This window comes from Saccostrea cucullata, unplaced genomic scaffold (assembly GCF_032062105.1).
Source record: "Saccostrea cucullata isolate Sc308-1 unplaced genomic scaffold, CSIRO_AGI_Scuc_v1 ctg468, whole genome shotgun sequence".
NCBI lineage: Eukaryota > Metazoa > Mollusca > Bivalvia > Ostreida > Ostreidae > Saccostrea > Saccostrea cuccullata.
Window position 1 is genome coordinate 490,183 of NW_026926068.1, and position 22,019 is coordinate 512,201.

Below are 22,019 nucleotides of genomic sequence, written 5' to 3' on the forward strand. Positions count from 1 at the left end.
GAGTTGTATAATTAGACGAAGTCGGTTTTATTTTATTTTAATGAATTTCAAGCATTATGACCGATTTTCACCCTGATTCTCTAACGGGATTGCATAGGACAATTTATATGATTTTGCAAGTACATGCATATAATATGTATTAAAGAAAATAAATCATTTATTATAAAGATATATGTAATACATTATTAAATATCAAAACTCCGGGCCCATCGCAAAGTTTTTTTTCTTTTTTTTTAAATTGAATGTGCATGCATTATATACTTGTATATGATATATATCTTTTTTTAGGTCTGCCCAGGAAAAATTAAAACGAAAGTTACAATTCCAAGGAATGCTTTCATTAAATTATAAAATTGTTGTATTTACTGCCACCGGTAAATTCAAAATTTACAACATGACACAATGCTATGGCAAATGTAATATACATGTAAAGTGGTACTCGTCTTCTACTTCATCTTTAGAGCAAAAATTATACATAATCTTTCTTCTGATGGTTCTCCTTTATAGCTTTCAGTATAATATAATTATGCCCTCTTAGTTACAATATGTAATGACTTGTTCTGTTTGTCAATGGTTTTTCAGCAAACACCCCAGCACCCCAATTTTCTTTGTACGGACCTTACACCAGTTAAAAGAATGTGAGTACTTATGTCAAAGTTCAGTTACTCTACACACTCTTGTGGAGTGTTTCCGCTGTCTGACTTGTACTTTTGCATATAGAGCACAACTTTATATGTCAGAAATATGTTCCCTTATATATGGACACTATTCATACTGGTTGTCTCAAAAACAGGGGATTCTGTGACAGTTAAAGGTATTGTAAACACTTACTTACCGCATTTAATGTGGAAAGAGAGGTAAAAAGCATGGAGTCATTTAAGGCTACGAAAGGGCACGGGAAAGAACGAAAAGTTAACTGGATATATAAGGGTCCCGTTTTACAAAAGAACTTACGACTATAACCAATAACTTCAGATGATTCTAAAATTTAGCAAAATGAATAATTTTATTTTAATTTTTTTGTGTAATAATATCTTGCAACATTCTTTTTTAAGAGTTTAAAATAATTTTTGATATAATGTAAATTAAAAAGTTATATGAAGGATTGAATTTGGTCTTAAGTCGCAGGGTTTTGAGTATGAGAAGAAGTGCAGATTAAGTATAAACCTAAAGCATTTCTTTTTAAGCCCGAGCTGTATCGTGTTTCATTTTATTATTTTTCACTTTTTTTTTAAATTTTGACTCATATTAAACACACAGCTAAGCGATACAAATAGATATTCTAAAATTATTCTTTTTAATTCACCTGAATTAAAACAGTTTCTTTATGGCATCAAAGCAATAAAGAGAAAGGTGCAGTTCATAATAATATGTTTTCTTAGGGGATGAAAAAAAGTTGAGAGCTGTGATGTGAAGAGTCCTTACTTTAAGATGGAATTTGAAAAATGTCACGTGGCTGTGTATTTGCACATACAATGTATATATAACACTTGTACATATATACATGTACTTCATGTAATTTACATATTAAGAAAAAGAAAAAAAAACATGATGAATAGAGCTGCAATTCATTTATATCTCGATATTTTTTAATTTCTAAAGTACAAGTACATGATTTCGTCGAACGACATAAATAAATATAAAAGTCCACGTCTTCATGATCACAGCGAATGTGGAAAAATATTTATTAGGGAAAACTTAAATAAATAGGCCTACTTTGATCTATAACACTTGCAAAAGAAAAAAAGAAATAATGAAGGCAAAAACTACAAAGTATACTGAAAGGAAAAAGAAACGCACAAGAACATGATATTGGAAAATTTTCTGACTATGTGACCGAGAATTATGAAAATTGGTCAGATGTTTATTTTGGTTACTTAATTTGCACTAAAATCACTAATCAAAACTACTCAACCGTGAAATGTATGGTATCACGTAGGGGAAATGATAAAAAATCAAAAACACGTGCATGTTAATGATGATAATTTTGTAATAAAATTTTGTAGTACCATACTATGCATTAGAACTATAGTCATCGTTTTTGCATATTTGCAGTCAGTATAAATTTCTTGCAATCGTGGTATGGCTTACGCAATCTACTGTGGGTTTAGTAATTGAATTAAATATTGCATAAGTGAATAAAAAGGCAAAAACATGCTGATGTACAGATTGTTTTCAACTTTTCAACAAAATAAAAGTTTTTTTTTTTTTGGTTGTCAGAGAGTGAACTTAAAATGTTTCCAACCAACCATGACGGTGACGTTGGCGCGTACCAACGTCACAACAAGATAGGGCTTTTCATCACGCCACCTCGGTTATTGTCAAGGCATTATCACCGAAACTGATATTTATACAGCAGACAAACAATCACTTTTTTCACCCTAAACTATTAAAACTCTCCGCTCTAATTTGGGCCGCGAGCTTGGCCAGCTTATCGATTTTATTTCAAGCGCGCACGTACGCGTCGTTTTCGCAATGTTTTTTAGCATGTTTACACTGAAAAAATGTAGCTAATATTTGTCGATACTCTTTTAAACATTCACAAGTATCAAACCTGCTGGGTTCTGTATATTGTAGATTCGATTGAGCGGGGGGATTTATTGACTTTGGAATAATACAGCTAATTTCAGCCATTAAGACTATCATAGGAAGGGTTGACTAATAATGCTATGAAAAAATAAATGCTCTGGTGAACTCAATGCACAGGAAAATCAAGTTTGTTACTGATGCGAAAAGGAGATTATGAGAATTTTTAGTTTTATTTTTGGGGGGTGTCACCATATTGATATCAATATCTCAGAAACTATCCCTCAAATTCGCACAGAATTTTGGTAACTTGTTGATTAAAGATGAATTAAAATGTATGATAAAAATGCTGAAAAACATATTTGAAATAATTGTTTTAATTTATCTCAAAAGTTTAATATGCGTTTCTTAATCCTTTCAGTATACATGTATACCCACGAACATTCGATTACGGCGTGGGGGCATAAAAATACAGGAAGTAATGACTGAGAAGTAAATATCAAGAACTTTCTTATAGACATTTTTTTTTGTAAAACGTACCTAAGATATATAATTGATTATGTAACTATAAACATATTTTATAATTTAAAAAAAGGGGGAAGAAATTTAGGAAAAAGATCAATCTATATTGAAGATTGAAAAAATATAAATTGAAATAATTAAAATCCACATAAATCACTCGATCTGGGTAATTAGAGAGGTCTAATAGATAACCTGAAAAGGTTCAGGTAAACCAAATCCAGCAGGGTGCTCAAAAGTACGGATAACAATATTATAAAAATCTCCCATTCAAAACCCGAAATATTATATTCCACAGCAAATCAACATTAATTTTTCAAATTTGCTTTATTTTAGATGATTTTTGTGGAGGTATATTTGAGGAGGAAACGACAGGCATTATCAGGGTGCCACCACAGAGCGGGACGCTGTACGCGCCATTCTTAAATTGCCGCTGGGAAATAACGGCTAAAGAACTTACCTTGTCACTGAATGGGTGACTTGCAAAATTGGTTGCACGTGAGTTATAAAGAAATAAATACAGTGGGATTGTACACATGTTGTATACTCCGAAATGTCGTCTACTGCGATGTTAAGTCCCTTTCAATAAATTCTAATGTTTTAAATATTTTCTATCCCGGAATGATGTCTAATACGATCTTTAAACCAGTGGTTTCCCGATTAGAACGGGTTTACTGTATATGTATTTTTGAGAAGAATCTGTAATGAAACTTGATTAGGATTATCTGACATTCATAATTGGTACAGAAGTAACGTTTCACTAGAAATTTTCACACCGACCTTGAAGCAATTTGCCTGTAGCCATAATGATCAAACTAAGACATTGGTGCTCTTGCATTTGAAAAAAAAAATAGTTTCATTGAATTTGTTAAAAAAAAATAAATACCAGACCATAACTTTGTGATCGAGGAACATAAAACTTACTCTCGATTCGGAGATACCTGATAATCAGAGGATATATCATATATATGAGCTTGAGATAAAAGATACCACAGAGTCCGACACTTCTGTTTCATACTTGGATATTTTACTTGAAAAAGACACTAATGGTAATCTAACAACTAAGCTATATGATAAACGTGATAACTTTACTATCGTCAACTTCCCTTACTTATGCAGCAATATACCTTCATCAACTGCATACGGAGTATATATATCTCAGTTGATATGGTACGCAAGAGCATGCTCTACGTATGAACAATTTCTTAAACGAGGTAAATTATAGACAAGCAAGTTGATGAAACAAGAATATCAGCAGTCTCGTTGAAAGTCATCATTTCGTAAGTTCTATGGTCGATACAATGACCTTGTCAGAAAATACAATTTATCATTGAGTCAAATGCTGACTGACGTTTTTCATACCAACTGTTAGTCCATTATTTATACCCTGAATTGACGACGGATTTTTTGTTATTTTCATATCATGACAAGGAGCACACGGTGGGTGTAACCGGTCGGCAGAGGATGCTCACTCTTCCATGGCACCTGATCCCATCGCGGATGTTTCAAGGTCCTTGTTTGCTCTGCTCTTATTTTTTTATTGTGTATTGTTTTATGGACATTTGATTTTGAATAGGAACATAAAACTTATCCTCTTCTAAAATGGCACTGAGACCAACTGGATTTCTGGGGGTTAGAAGTGTGAATTCTATTCAATTACATGTCCATATTAAAAAAATGGTCGCGCTTTTGGCCCTTTGTATATGTTGAAGATATATCTACATTTCGTTTCAGTTTCCTATTTTTGCTTTTTGCATGTTATCATCCTCATATTCAATAAATTTGCTACAATTTTTTGAGACAATTCAAGTAAATAAATGGAAGAAATAAAAAAAAAAGCTATAATTATTACAAAATCTATACGTTATCTGACATCTTAAGTTGACTATAATCAATTGCATTTCTTCTTTGGAAATCCCAAGCGATTCATATAGTAGACAGTCATATTGTCCTATCCATGACACATTATCATGATTTCATAGAGCATCCTCGAAAAGAGCATGAGATGCTAATGATTCAAATTGGCCTATTTCATGTTTTTTATTTTTTTTTTCCAATTATAGTACACTTTGTTTTTTTTCAGCTGGGACTACCTGGAAATTCGTGACGGTTCTGAGAACATTTCTGCTTCTGTTGGCAAGTTTTGTGGTTATAAACCTTTCAGACTGATTACTGAGTCGAATAGGGTTTTCCTATATTTTGTTTCCGATGGATTCTTCCAGGACTGGGGATTCCAGTTGTCTTTCAAAACTGTCCCTACAGGTAATAATCATATAAAGTGGATAAATTCTATTAATTGAAATAAGTTGTTAGACAAAAATTATATGTACCTTTATTTTCTTATTCACCTGTCAACCATTATTATATACCGTATGGAAATTCAAATGTAATATCTGACGACTTATAAATATAATGATTAAAAAGTCCGATTAAAACAAGCTTTCATGAAATACAATGCGGACTCAAACATGTTTCAAACGGGTCTAGAAATTAAAACTCAGATATCCAATCTATGATTTTTATTATATTCCAATATATAAAAAGAGATACAAAGAACGACTCAACATTACTCTTAGACACACACCCAAAAAACTCTGAGGACTTTTTAAACTCAGTTTTTCAAATTCATCAAAATATACATGTAGTTATTTTTTAATTTAATAAAGCCATTATGATTTCAAATCGAGGAAGCCAGTCTCCCACACTGCCGTTCAAAAATATCTTACACTTTTCTTTTCTTTTTACCCCTAAGAATTTATATACAAAATCCCTACATACAATGCACTCTTTATGCCGAACATTATTTCTATATATGAGAATTGGACTTGCGTCATTCTCGAACTTAATTTCTTTAATTTTAGGCACGGATACAATAGAAGAAAACCAATTAAATTTAAATATGTCTGTAGAGATAGCAGAAAAAGCTCATGTTGGGAAATAAATGCTTTGTAATTCAAATATCGTACTATAAATATAGTCTGAGTACAATTTTATATCTCGACAATGAAGTTAAGTGGATAAAAAGTGCCTAGTAAAGATTAGATTTGAAGCCCTTTACGGTATATGGTGACCTCTCTACAGGAGTAAAAAAATTCTCCAACATCCCCTGTTGGCCGTTTTACACCCGTCATGGGCCCTATGTACATGTAACAATAATGATTAAATTTAATACTTTTTAACAAGTTGCTGTCCTTAAAAAAAGACTGCAATACGTGGACCATTTGCATGTGTTTCTTACCGAAATTCAGTGAGAGAAAATTTCTAGGTTTAGTGAATAGTGATGGTCTCACATTTTCTACAATTAATGACTTTCGTGACCTAGGCTTTCATGCAATTTTACGATTGGACTATTATTATGTAATTTTTAAAAATCGGGCTATTTTGATACATGTAACCCATAACGGCTGCAAATTCATATGTTCTAGAGAAAATTTGTAGGTTTAGTGAATAGTCTGTAGTAAGGTTCGTGCCCCCCTCCCCCACATACAAAAAACATTACTATAGGCCTTTATCAAGCTGTATTTGGATTGTCGTACATGTATATCAAAATATTTTGCGAGCCTTGGTGCACAAAACTAATGCCACTGAAGACTTGTGTCTTTTAAAAGCTAGAACTATAGTCGTTGAATGAAGCTTTTAATTCAAGTTGTTAAGTTATCTATTATATACTGTACGTTCTTTCTACTTTTTAAAATGTTTGTGCCATAGAATCAATGTTTAATTTGTATATATAAATCTATATATATAAGAGAGAAATTCGGATCCGCCAATGAATCCAATGAATATAAAAAATACGATATGCAAACTTTAAAGCGAGAAAAGCCAGTGAATAGCATATTCTAATTCGAATAGCATATTCTAGTTCGAATAAGGCGAATTGTTGTCTTAAACTCTGTTTTTGGAAAATATGGCATCCGGTTTAACCTCAGGGTCCAAGCAATTATGCATTTGAAGCTAAAGAGAATTCCACTTTACAGTAGAAAACGCTATTTCGCATAGATTATGTATACTCTACAGGTCGAAAAGAATTTGATTGTTTGGTTGTATGTTGTTTTACGACCCGTGGACAAACAGATTACCTGAAACAGACAAAAAGCTAGGCAGACGGACAAGCCAAAAACTATATACCCCCGATTCTCTTAATTACGGTGTGGCATAAAAATCACTTCTTATTAGGAACTTCAGGTTACAGAAACATGGCTCTATTATAGCATTGAATTGTGTACCATGGTAAATTTCTATATCTGTTCAATGCTGTTGAATTTCGATATTGGAAGTCATTTACTCGTATAACTAATTTGTAGGACTTCATGTCATTCAAATGCGTCCAAACCAATTCAATCCTGCTGGTATATTTCTGTTGAACCCCGTCAGTGGTTGCAATAAACAAAAGCATTTTTTATCCTAAGATTCTTTGACTGACAGAAATAAGGAATCGGACCACGATTTAATGTAACAGAAGCCTTGGCGGACATCAGGAGAAAACTTATTACTTCTGTACATAGACGAAGAATGACATCTTTAATCACGCGGAGTTTACTACAGGATTTTTTTTTATTTGAGTTCATTCAGGATTTAGTTGTGAAGAACTGTTGTAGAATTCTCCATTGAAAGTGATTGATATAAGCAATTTATGACATAAAATTGAATATATTTTAAAATTTATGGAATTGAAAATTAAATTTAAAAAAATTGAAATCAAAATGTAAGACTCATTCACATAAATGCCAGTTGAAAAATAAGAAAAAATATGATTATATTTAAATTAAACAAGCTCATTTCAATTTTAAGCAGTTACATAATTATTCGAAATTTTCTACACGAGAAGGAGGAAACACTTGTCCTTCAACTCAACATTTAGATATATTGATTGATAGAGTCAATTAACAATACAAGTGGTTACTTCCAATCATATTTCGACTCGATATTTCCAGAAGAACTTGAAATAAATGATACAAAAGTGACTGACATATTTATTTCATATTTAGATATTTTACTTGGAAAAGACGTTAATTGTAACCTAAAAACAAATTAAGCTTTATCACAAACTTGATGGTTTCAACTTTTCAATCAACTTTCTTTATTTATGTAACAATATATCCATATTGCATACATATGGGGTTTATGTTTGTTATAATTAGTTGACGATACACAAGAGCATTCTTTATGTACATGTACGATCAATTTTGATAAAACAAGTTGATGAAACAAGAACATCAACAGTCTCGTTTTATCTCTTCATTTTGCAAGTTCTATTTCTGATACAATATATCCTTGTCAGAAAATACAGTTCATCATTAGGACAAATGCTGACTGAATTTTTTTTACCAATTGTGTAGCCATTAATTACACAATGAATTGTCTACAGCTTCTCTGATCATGCAAAGGATGACCATCTACAGGGAATGCTTACTCTTTCTCTATGGCACCTAATCCCAACCTTCAATGATTTTAGAGGTCCCTGTTTGCTCTGTCCCATAATGTGTAATGTATAAATGAACTTTTAAGCTTATAAGCTTGAATACGACTCGTTATCGCCGTTACTTCATTTCAATTAAAAGTTCAGGATTACAGAAGTTAATTAGTACCCTTCTTGTTTGTAATTTCATAACGATCACAGAAACCAGTTAAGCAACAACACTAAAACGGAAAAAATTGTACGTCTTAAAAGCATCGATTGAAAAGTTTGTCTAAACAAGAAATTCCTATCAAAGCTTTTTCTTCTACAAGTCAATACTTCTGTAACTTACTAGTTTTACATGTGTAATTATTCCTTTGCATAAACCAAAGATCATATATGAATTGATCATTGAACTACAAAATTAATGTATTCTTCAAAGACAGCAAATAAGCAAGTATAGGATCAGTGAAAAAAATGTAACGAAACAAAAGATTGACAAAATCATTGAGTGTTTTATAGGGATCATGAAAAAAAATAAACTATACACATTACTTAATTACTGAATTTATTTTATTTTATTTTATATTTACATATGCTCATCAAGATGAAGGAAACCTAAGACACGTTTTATAAATGAACTTACGACAAAGACCAAAAACTTCAGTTGATTGTAAACTTATGCAAAATTAAGGATTCTGTTAAAAATTGCAAGCATAAAATATCTTTCTATATAGCTTTCAAAAAGATAAAAACAATTATTCAGTTAATATACCCCCGGTAAATAAGAAAGGTATTAGCAGAATGAGATTTTGGTCTTAGTCATAAGTTGTTTTGAAAAACGGCCCTTATTGTATAATTATCAAAAAAGTCAATGATATTTTCTAGTCCTTTCCTACATGAATTTGCAGAACTTGATCTCTCTTGGGGAGGAAATTCGGATAGACAAACATGAGAAGTACAGATTCAAGCATTGTAAAATCCTTTAATTGAGGGTGACGTTTATTTGCCGTACGCTTTGGGTATTCTTACTGTATGCGTCCCCGCCAAAAAAAAAAAACAAAAAACAAAAAAAAAAAAAAAAAAAAAAAAAAAAAAAAAAAAAAAACAAAAAACAAAAAAACAAAAAATAAAAAAAACATGGGTATCCGTTATTTATCCATACCAGTTTACCAAATTTTCCTCCTAATCTTGTGACTTTACAGTGGCGTAGCGCCCTTTACGCAAAAACGCAAATGAATACACAGATTTTTTACCAAAAAAAAAAAAATTAACAAGAAATAATAATAAAAAAGAAAAACATGTCAGAAGTCCAATACAAGACTCAATTAAAATAGGTTATATAAAAAAAAAAACATCGATTTGTTTACCTCTACGTACTAGATATATTAAAATACCGGTAATATATTAAGCTTCTATCTTTGATACAGAGTACATATCGTTTTAAAAATTCATTTTAGAATTTCAAGGGCTAATTGTTAAGTTGTGTCAATTCAAAGTAAATGCAAATAAGCCAAATAATTTAATACGTTTTATTTTCTTATTCCCCTTATAATTAACTGCAAACGTGTACTATTATTTCAAACCAATTAAATTTTTAACATGTTACAAATGGAGAATATTTTTTGGTTTGTGGATAAAGCGGTATATAGAATTCAGATAAATTCATATAATTCATAGTAAATATGATTTAAAGATATCTTAACTTGTAAAACAAATTTTATAGCAACTACTACATGTAAGTAGAACATTGAATTTTCTGCCTATAAAGGTCTTCCTGCCTTTCTCTTTCGTCAGAAAATTTCAAAACAGTTTTGCGATAATGTAATTGTAAAGTTGCTACAAGAAGGAAAAAAATGTTTGAAAATAACAGAACACTTATTATGGTACAAAATGTGAGAACAGTGTGTCTTGAATGTTCAGTATGAAAATTATCATTCAGAATTGATCAAATTAAAGCAGAGATGTTCTTTCATGTGGTACTTTGCATTCTGATTGTTACTTTCACACTGCATACATTAGGAAAAAAAATTGTGAAAATATCAATTTTATCCTCCTCACAAATTCAAGGTTTGTGATTTCGGAAAACACACTTATTGCAAGATTTCCACTGTTGAAAATGCTTTGTCTTATTTCAGGATAACACGAAATGCTTTTAAAAAAAAAAGAATTTTGGAGTTGTAAGTGTATCATCAAAACTTGGCAATTTTTTGTAAATATTTGGTAAAGCTATGATTGTAAAAATTAAACTTTTTAAGGTAATTTTCTGATGTATAAAACCCTAAAAATCCATCCCCACCAGGGCCTTGCCCTGGACCCGCTGGGGGCCTCAAGGCGGCCCCCAGACCCCTTGCCTTTTTGAATACAGTAGATATTTTGCTAGCTACGCCACTGCTTTATTTATACTTTTCAACCGTCAAAGGAAAAAAAAACATGCATTCAAACGTCCATGTTGAGCCCTGTTGTTTGGGACGGTTGAGAGTTAGTCAAGTTTATAGAGCATCTAGTGTATGAGTAAAATGTATGGTTAGTTAACGGATGCCATGTTTTTAGATGAAAAGGCATATAGTACTCGAAGAATGCTTAAAAAAATCGTCCCTGTAAATCGAAGATTTTGTTTTTACAAAGCTTAAATCTGTATTGCATTTGGTTTGTCTCTGAATTTTCTCAACTGAAGAGGTATAATTCTGCAGCTAAGTATTCTATAACATGATTATTTTTAAAAAGTTTATTTTTCTTTAGTTAACCATGTATTTTGTTACAAATACTTTCTTTTATTAGATAGCCCAAGCAAGTGTAATTCTATCATCACACATGATGGATACATCACTTCCCCGGGATATCCTTCCGCGTACCCAGCCAATCAAATCTGTCTCTACTGGGTCAAGGTCAGTTATAACTGAAGGAGCATGCGCTATTGTTTGTCAAGTTATGTTGATAAAACTAAAATATAAGCACATTCCTTTGATTCTTGAAGGAGCAATGCACATCGTATTGTTCACTCCAGAAACAATGAAATGAAAGCCAGAGTCAGGGATCATTTGTTCACCATTCTCATTGATTGTCATTGAAAGCATTTACTACAAAAAAAAAAGAAAACTGTATAGCAGGATTTTTACTTTACTGTATTGACAAACTGAGACACAGGAGAATTAACCCTTACCGAGACTATTGAAATCTTTTGTGATCTTTTACCTTTATTTTAACGTCTGAATTCTTGAAGACATTGCGTCAACAAGCAAATTATATACAGATACAAAATTCACAAAATAAACAACGTTGTATTACTTTCAGTTTATCCATTGATATCAAAAGGTTAAACTTTTATTCTAATAGGTGGATAACTCGTGGTCCTATTTATTTACTTACATGGTAAATTAATACCTCTATTTGTTGAAATAAGATAACCCCATCCTTTCGATTTGACAAAGGTCTTATCCTAATGCAAAAGTTTGAAATCAAAGCAAACATTGTTGTGTCTTTATTTGATTCAAACAAGATTATGGTATGGGTTTTGATCAATGTGAAATCTTTAAAGTTACAGAAAAATTGAAACTACCACGCGTTAAAGCTCTTCTAGTTAGTTGACGAAAGAGAGGAAATTTTTGTAATATGACACCAAAATAAGACTTCATTTTTATACGGAAATATTTGCATTCAGATTTCAACAACTTTTTAAAAATAAATTTGTAACAGGTACGACGAAAAATTAGCTTGTTCTATTCAAATATCATTCAATGAATTTACAGGAAACTCTTAAAGGATTTTAATTAAAAAAAAAAAGAAAATGAGAAGTATGTTGAAAAAATAGATAAGATATATAACATTAAGAACGCATAATAGCTAATAAAAACCCCATAATCTCTCTATAAAGTCCAGTTTTATTTAAAATAACCAGAATTATAACTTAGGGAGGTTATTATTCAACACCCGTAAAAATTATTAAAGAATTAATGTTATAACTTTTCGATTGAACGTATGTCTCAAACATCTTATATGAACTCGAAAGCTTAATTTTACATTTATTTCCTTGTTCAAATAAACTACATACAATGGGAATCTCATAATGGAAACTGTAAAATCTTAAGAGAAGATAATATTAAAAGATATTCATGAGAGAGTAGTCCCAGGGAGTACCTCTGATTTTCAGGGAGTAGTCCTTAATGAAACTTGAAAATGATAATCAATTTATTTAGTTATCTGAATGTTAGAAAGGGGAAATAGTCCCTTCTCGGAGAAATAGATAGTTTTATGGTATTAATTTAATAAAGTGTAATAAAGTAGAAGTATAATAAATGTAACTGTTAACTTGCATAAAAATATCATTCAAAAGTGTTTTGAAAAAAAGAATAAAATTTTTTATTCAAATAATAATGTATATCCACAAAATTAGATAATTATTGGTATATTTTCCTTAATGTTAATTGTCTATATAAGTGATATATTTGTCGTTTATGGATTTTTATTTGAAAATTAAAATAAGTACACTAACTTTTTAGATGACTTACTTATTTTAATTTTCATTAAAAAAAAAATCATTTAACGACGTATTATACAGATTAAGAACAATATATAGAATCCTGTTCTTATTCTAAATGTTAGACAAGCAAGAAAGATTCAAACAATTAATAAGATAGTTTTAATCATTTAATCTAGTTTCCAGCTGACACGAAGATTGACATAGAGTTGTCTTTTCTTGATGTGACAGATGAAACCTGTCTGTTTGACCGACTTGATGTTTATGAGGGAAGAACATCACGCAAGTTCTGTTTTCAACATGTACAAAATCAGCAATCAGTGTCTAAAATTTCTCAAATGTTACGTAAAGACTTTCGGCTAAAGTATTTAAAAAGTTAAATACCAATGAATATGACAACAGATGCCAGCCAAATTTGGATCAGAAAAAGCTGTATTGTATTTCTTATTGATAAGAAAAAGAATCAGTCTTTCAAGTTCCAAAGTGCTTTGTTTTAGCATGCATATTTTTAAAACAAATGAAACAGTTTTAAAGTGGCCATCTTGTCACGTTGAAAAGAATTATCTCTTATTCCAGCAACTAATTTTAAAAAATAGAAAATAATCTTGCATTCATCAGATGATAAATCCATGACAACTCTTTGTGGAAAACAGAAGAACAACACATCCTTCTTTAGTGAGTCCAACTGGCTGCTCCTGGTCTTCACCTCAGACTACTATCAAGAGGGGCGGGGCTTCAAGATATATATCAAGTCACGTGATAAGAATCTTCCCTATCAGCCAATTCTGAATGGTAATAAAATTAATCTATAAACATTCCTAACCATCAAGTTCGAATGTCATTTTTAGCTCTACTGGTCAGAGATCAATAATAATATGCGATAGTAAGGTGTCCGTCGTCCGTCCCACTGTCTAGCTGTCCGTCTGTAAACAATTTTTCAAAACGCTACTCCTTCTACAGTTTTGGTTTGATTTCAATATAACTTGGATCACAAGTAGACTACACAAAGATACATAATTTAGTGCATCGGATTATTCATTTCGACGAACTGTGTTTCCATGGTTACTAAAAGTAGAAATTTCTGTGAAATTCCTTTATAACGCTACTCCTCCTACAGTTTTGGTCTGATTTCAATATAACTTGACACATAAGTACATGTAGACAACACTTAGATACTCTCTACATAATTCTATTTATTGCAGCCTGTTGCAAAGTTTCAAATCCAAGTGCTAGTTTTCCTTTGTTATACGTACAGACCAGTAGAGCTACATTCTCAACAGAGACTTCTGGTTATTTCACTTGTACAAATATTTTGTGTAATGACTGAATGTCATACATAATCGATAAAAAATGAATTAAAAAAATTAAGTTCTAAGCTACAACAATGGGAAAGAAATAAGTCAAAGAAAGAAATAAATAAGTTCAACTTTCCAATGAAAAAAATCTTCTTAGTGTAATTTTTCTATATTTTATAGACAACAGTTGCAACAGAACCATAGAAACGGAGATAAATGGTACCCTGTCAAGTCCGGGCTACCCAGAGGATTATCCAAATAATGCTCACTGTGTAACAATCATCCGGGCACCTATCATTAACCACGTGATTAGAGTATCAGTAAATTTTCTTGAGATGGAAGCATCTGAGAATTGTTCCTTTGATTCACTGACAATATATGCGACTGAACATGCAGGTAACAGAAGCACTCTCTCTTCCTATTTCAATAAGGATAAAAAACAATATTAAAAGATATTTCCTTTCAAATATTTTAGATTCGACGCAAATTGGAAAACTGTGTGGGTTTTCTGAACAGAAACATGCGTTTGAATCAGCGACGGGAAGTATTCGAATAGAGTTTCGATCTGACTCTATGATACGCTGGAGAGGATACGAGGCGACATTTGACCTACTTCCAAAACGAGGTATGAACTGTAGAGTCGGTTATGTTGTAGAAATGCATACATATAATCTCTGGGTTCTTGCTCACCTACACGACTAACAATATCTTTTACGGTAGTTAATTTTTACAGTTGCATTTCATATTATGTATTGCCAAATAGTATTTTATTTCACCTTACTTTAAAATTACCAATCATGTTTATTTTTTAGAATACATATATTATTTACTTTTTGAAAGACGTATAATATAAATGGAAATCCACATGAACTACATGTAGAATGGATGAGCATGAATATCTCAATGACATCAAAAATATAAGGCAATGATTTTTTTTTCTTAAAAAGAAAAAGTCCACTGCAGACATAATTTGTTGCTCGAAGTTTTGTGTTCTTTTGTTTGTTTCTTGTTTAACGTCCTTCGCGAGAATTTTTCACTTATATGGAAATGCCGCTATTTTCCGGCGGAGGGCAACAAATTTTGTCCTTTACAGTACTCGGCAATTACGACCGTTGAGCAATGAGAGATCTTTTTGGTGCCAGTATCTACTGCGGCAAGGAACCTCGGTTCCTATATTCTCATCCGAAGCGTTATAATTTCCTTACCTTTTGAATGTTAAAGAATTTGATTTATTCGGTAATCAAGATTAATATATATGTAAATTAAAAAAAATCAGATTCTCTCATTCCTTCTGGAAACTGTATTTCATGTATGAATGTAAATTGATTGGGTAATATTATAAATTCTTCATACATGCAAAACGAAGACAGAGGTTTAATAGTATCTTATCCTTTCCGAAAGATGAGATGTATATGACCAAAGATGGAAGCTTGGAGGGCATAATTTTTCATGATATTATTTTGAGGTTGATGGTCGTCAGAGGATTTTGTATACATACAATTAACACAACTTGTCAACTATTCTAGGCAATATTGAGCGTAATTTTAGCCCACATATGCCTTTCTATTATACGACTACTACTCAATAACGGTCGCTATTCAGGCTTTGTAATGCGATATATGCATTATACAACAATTTTGGATAATGGAAATTTGACATTTATATGAAAGAAATGGATGGTACTTTTCGTAATGCACTTATTTATATGTGATGGGTATATAATTTGTAGCGTTTTTTTTTCTGACAAAAAAAACACGCTAAAATTATATCCTATATAAATGTACATGACTGAATATATTTTAAATTGACTATCTGACAAGTGATTCCACTAAATACAAGAGGCCCATGGGCCACATCGCTCACCTGAGCACTATGGGTAGGAAAAAGTAGAAAATGGCTTTTTATTGTAAAGTTTAAATCCAAAAGTAGTCCCAGGACCAGTCATAGATTTGCTATTTTATAGAAAATGATTTTTAAAGAATTTTCCTATATATATCTTTAAAGACTTTGGTCGGCCATTTTGCCCCCGCCCTACCCCTGGGGGTCATGATTTGAACAAATTTGAATCTGCACTACTTGAGCATGCTTCCATATAAACATGATGAATTATGGCTTTGTCATTCTTGAGAAGAAGATGTTAAAAGAATTTTCCTATATATTTCTATGTAAAACTTTGGTCGGCCATTTTGGCTCCACCCTACCCCAGGGGGTCATGATTTTAAGCATTGAATACTCAGTTTATTTAGGCATACTTCCCATTTATTGCTATAAGTATGTTTAGTGCGATGTGTCCTAATTCATGACCTATATATTTTGATGTAAAACTTATCGGCCATTTTTTTAATTAATAAAAAAAAATCAATTAAAAAAAATCTAGCTGGTAAAAGAATTGTTTTCAATTATCATTCTGGCACAGTTTTTAATATTTCACTGCATCTTTCCACCACAATTTATTGATATTCAAATTATTTGAATTTTTATTTTGAAAAAACGCTTTTCCCCATCCAAGGATACTTCAATGCAATCTTTGTTAATTAACTACTGCTTAATTAATGAACTTTTTGAAAATTTCTCAGACAGGGCAATCCTTTTCCACTATAAAATGCTTTAATATAATATAAAAGTATTGTTTACTTAAAAAAGACATGGTTAAGTGTATGAAACATATTTTATTTTTTAAATATATCATTGTTTAAGTGCTTAAGTATCGAAATTATAATTGTACTTTGATTTTTACATGTAGTTCCTCAAGATATTGATTTTATTCATTTCGGAAGAAAGCTTTCTATGATAAAATGCCAGCTTTGATTTTCTTGTAGTGTGCTACCCTCCTTGTCCTTCTGGAACCGTATGTGTCAACAAGGCTGGAACACAAATGTAAATCATCCCAGCATTTCCATTGGTCTGACAATACCATTTATTGTTTTAATATAAATTCTGTATTTTCAAATAATATATAGATAAGGTTTTTGGTATTTTTAAAAAGATGAGTAAAATATTAAGCCAATATTATGCAAAATTGAAATGGAAATTTAAATACCAAAGGGATGAACTTGATTTGTATAAAATACACGTATACCTAATCAGAAATTTTCTTAAACAGATGCACAGTGGGGTTGAAATGCTCCATAGATATTTGTTACCATGGAGACTGTGTACAAAACAACCAAGAAGCTTTCAAATGTTTCTGTCACCAAGGTTACGATGGACCGTTTTGTAGGACTAAAGTTGATATAAACAAGGTGAGAAATAAAATATATGCTGAATTGCATCAACATTTTTACACGTGAGAGCAAGCTTTACGTATGAACAATTTCTAAAACGAGGTAACTTATTGATAAACAAGTTGACGAAACAAGAATATCAGCAGATTCGTTTTAAAGTCATAATTTGGTAAGTTCTATGGTCGATAAAATGACCTTGTCAGCAAAGCCAATTTATCATTGAGTCAAATGTTGACTGACGTTTTTCATACTAATTGTTATTTCATTAATTATACACTGAATTGACGACGGATTTTTCCCTTATTACCCGATCATGACAAGGAGCACACAGCTGGTGTGTGCGATCAGCAGGGAATGCTCACTCCTCCTGGCACCTGATCCCACCTCTGATGTTTTGGATGTCCATGTTTTCTCTGCTCCTATTCTGTATTGTTTTGTGGACTTTTTATCTTGAATATTGTTCGATATCTCCATGTGTTTCTTTTTATATAAAAGTTTGAAATAAACTTTAATTAGAAAATTGAAAAGATTCCAATCATTATAGTTCAAATACAGAAACCTCGTGATCTGGAAGAAAAACAAAGAAGAAACTTTAATTCTTTGTTTAAAAAATGTATATTGACATATTTTTCTCCTTCAGAATTCTACTGGTTTGACTATGCTGAAGTCTCCAAAAGATCACGAAGTGTTTCGTGGCAATCGTGAAATCATTGAATGCAAATCGAGCGATCCCAACGCACAGTATATATGGTATATAGTATTATTTCAACATGTTTTTGACTTTCCTCAGTTATTAAAAATGGGAAATGAATACTTTCATTTTTATTTACATTTATCACAAAGTTATTTTTGTCTGAAGGCGTTGTTAACCATTACTTATGAGTGCTTTTGCTGTGCTTTACAGTCAGAATACACCATTAAAAATATTAAAGAAGCGGGACCAATTATTAAGATTTTCCCCCTTTGATTTGGTTTTGCAGGCTTTATGAGGGTCTCCTTCTACAGTCAGATAATGATCACGTCACTCTACTTCCGGGGGGAATTCTGGACCTTCAGAACTTCAGTGAGGAGCTGGAGGGGGCATACAAGTGTATTGTTAACACCGCCACAGACTTTGTAGAAGTGGAATTTCGATTGACTCTTAAAGAATCGTGTTATCTTGGTAACGATTTTTACTACATTCACATAATTAGAATGGTCCTCGAAGGACATTGAAAATATGAATGCTCAATCTTTTGAAATACTGGTTACAATGTTTCTTGAAATTAGTGATTTTAGAAAGTTTAATTGTTTTGAAACATTGAATTTCGTGAGTAATTCGCGTTCATTTTTTGATTTTGTTATAATTATGTATTTTCTTTTTCTGTTTCTTTTTGTTTTATTTTTAAAATCACAAAATATTTAGGTAAAATTTAAAATCTTTATTATAAGCTGTCGAGGCAGGTCCAATAGACACCGTTGTTGAAACCGGAAGTACGGCTCTACTTTCCTGCTTCGTTCCCGCTGCGAAGCAAATAACCTGGATGAAGAACAACAGACAAATTACCGCCCCGCATTACTCGGTAAATATTGTATTATGTAAAGGGCATTAGAATAAAAAAAACTGAGTGAATATATATGTTTAATTCTGTCATTTTTTTTATTTATGCACGTATCTTCTTTTTTAGCCGCTTCTTAATTAAATTTCAGCATTTTGCCATATTTTCAAGCAAAAAAAGAAAACTATTCTATCTAAAGCAAATTTAATTTATTGAGTTACTTAAAATGCTTTAAGCTTTTTATTTTTGGAGGGAATATAAAAGAAAACTGACATCTAAATTTGGAACAAACAATAATGCTCTATACCATATATTTTCAAAGGTGTTAGCGGGTGGATTTTACCTGAAAATTGACTCGGTAAAACCAGACGATTCAGGGAATTATTCTTGTTTGGCGGAAGGAGAAAGCGGCTGTACGGCTCAGAGACATGCAAAAATTATAGTGGATACAGAAAATAGGCATGAAGGTATAGATTTCCAAGCCATGAAAAGATTTCTTTTACAACAGCCAAAAAAAAAAAAAAAAAAAAAAAAAAAAACGAATTATATTCTTTATAAAGGATTACGTTTAATTTCTTTGCAATATACAAAAATGTAAATCACACAATGATTTAATTACGATGAAGATAAAAGTTTCCTTGACAAATTATTTCCAATAACTTAATGTCAAAGACTCGGGATGATTTGCAAGAATACTGTTCGTGCAACAATGATTATTGAGAAATGTGGTTTCAATGACCATGATTAATATAGTTGCAAGAAGAATTAAACACAGACTTAATGCTGAGTTCATGCCATTCAAAGAATCCCAAGAAGCCTCTTCATCGTTCTATCACGTGATGCTAATGGTCTTATCATGTAAATCGGCTTCAGTTTTGCTTTACTTGCCCATTACGTGTCAATTGCCCGTGTTTTCATTCATGTCAGTCACATATAATTGACGATTTTATGTACTTAAATTCCTAATGAACCATGTTTATAGATCAATATATCATATAGAATGTCCTTGGTTCTTGTACATTAACTATAGATATGTATTAACCCTATATAACCGTCGCCTTTGTGGCGCAGTGGTATGAGCGTCTGAAATCCATCTAAGGAGATGATCCTTACCTGGTGAGTTCGAATCCAGCTGTGGATCGTGGAGACCAATTCTTCGGATAAGACCGTTTAAATCGAGGTCCCTTGTCGTAAAAGGTGCTGCCACGAAAAAGATGCCTCACTGCTCAGTGACTCTGACTGCCGAGAGTAGATCAAAATTTGCAAGAGTTGGCGTCTCCTCATGAAAGAAAGTAAATCTCGAGAGGGACGTTAAACAAAAACCTTATATTACTCCATGTCAATAATAGGGCTTTGTTTCTGATGAAAATTGTTTTTTAGAAATGGATAATTTTGAGAATATTTGAGAAATATTTGCACCTAATTAGAGATGTACACTTCCGCGATAACGCAATGATTTTCAGACATGTAAGGAGTTCAACATTATTACCATATCAAATTAACATACAATATGACTTTATAAGAATGCGGAGCACCAGCAGCGCCCTTTTCGGTTCCACAGATGTCTACTAGAATTAGTAGCGGAAGTGCCGTCACCACAGAAACAACAGCATGGCATGTCATTCTGAGAGAAAATGTAGAGGTAGTTGAAGATTTTCTTTATATATCTTTGCTAGTTAAACAGAAAATCAAATATCTTTATTTAAACTTTCTATACGAATTACATATTTAACGTGTCAGCGATTTAAATTTGCAGGATAAAACCTTTTGTGGAGGAACACTCATCTCGAATAAGTGGGTGGTAACCGCTGCCCACTGCTTTGCACATTACACCAATGAATTCAAACGTCCTCTGGAAAAGGCTAATATAGATCTCATAATAGGAACAAACAAATGTAACGGTGAAGGGGGAACAAAGAGAAGCATCAAACAATTTATAACTCATCCTGACTTTGCCCAGAGAGCAATATATGACAACGACATTGCATTGGTTGAAATGGATGATCCAGTCAATTTCACGGATAAAATACAATCACTTTGTCTCAAACCTAGAGATATCATTGAGGATATTTTTCTTACTCAGCGAGTTGGGAGAAGGGTTGGCCGGGTCATTGGGTGTGGTCAGATCTATGAAAACATTAAGGAAACTCCAGAGCAAATCCATGATGTGTACGTTCCGACGATCAAACGTGAAAAGTGCGAGGACGCAAACATTGGTAACGGAAACTTTACTGACTCCATGTTTTGCGCGGGATACGACCGCGCGCTCTTTGGCGATGCTTGCTACGGAGACAGTGGTGGGTCTTTAAGTATGCACTTGTCTGACAGTCATCCGTGGGTTCTTGTGGGCGTGGTCTCGTGGGGTGTAGGATGTGACAGACCAAAACATTACGGATATTACACAAATGTTGGGAAATTTTATGACTGGATTCAAGGGTTGATCATTTAGATTACGAAATGTGTTTGCATTGTCTATGTTGTCTGTTCTTCTTATGCAAAAATATATCTTTTTTACATGAATATGGGGTTTATATTTTTTCAATTTTTTTCAACATGCAGAAGCATGCTCTATGTATGAAACAATTTCAAAAACAAGGTAAATTATTGAAAAACAAGTTGATGAAGCAGGAATACCAACAGTCTCGTTTATAGTCAACATTTCGCCAGTTCTATGGTCAAAACATTAGGCTTGTCAGAAAATACAATCCATCATTAATTTAAGAACCCTCTCTACACTGCACACTAAAGAGTTCTGATTCTAAGGTATTTTTCTGCAGTTAGAGTGATCTGCCCCTAGATCTAAATTGTAAAAAAAAATAGAAATTTACAATATATTACTCAATTTGTAATTAATTCAAGTATTCTTAACTTTTAAAAGGCAAAGATAAATTAACTAAACATGTTATTTACATGTATTTTCTCTACTGAAGTAATTAATAGTGATTTCTTTTCACTGATACTGTGTTGTCTTTGAACAGTTTGCCCGGAGGTAAATGCCACGCAACATACAGTGAAAATTGGATAAATAAGCTCAATATTAAC

The 22,019-nt window shown here is 32.0% G+C and overlaps 1 protein-coding gene across 1 annotated transcript; it reads left to right on the forward strand.

Moving 5' to 3' along the window:
• Nucleotides 1-687: 687 nt before the first annotated feature.
• LOC134270667 (uncharacterized) lies at nt 688-21,497 on the forward strand. The gene is given in 17 exon segments (XM_062752902.1): nt 688-814; nt 3,382-3,495; nt 3,498-3,543; nt 5,129-5,307; nt 11,225-11,331; nt 13,100-13,202; nt 13,539-13,712; nt 14,396-14,611; nt 14,691-14,840; nt 17,035-17,092; nt 17,319-17,457; nt 18,080-18,189; nt 18,420-18,601; nt 18,871-19,001; nt 19,300-19,444; nt 20,501-20,619; nt 20,734-21,497. Coding segments are annotated over 17 exon segments (2,736 nt in total). The 5' UTR covers nt 688-744; the 3' UTR covers nt 21,427-21,497.
• The last annotated feature ends 522 nt before the right edge of the window (nt 21,498-22,019 follow it).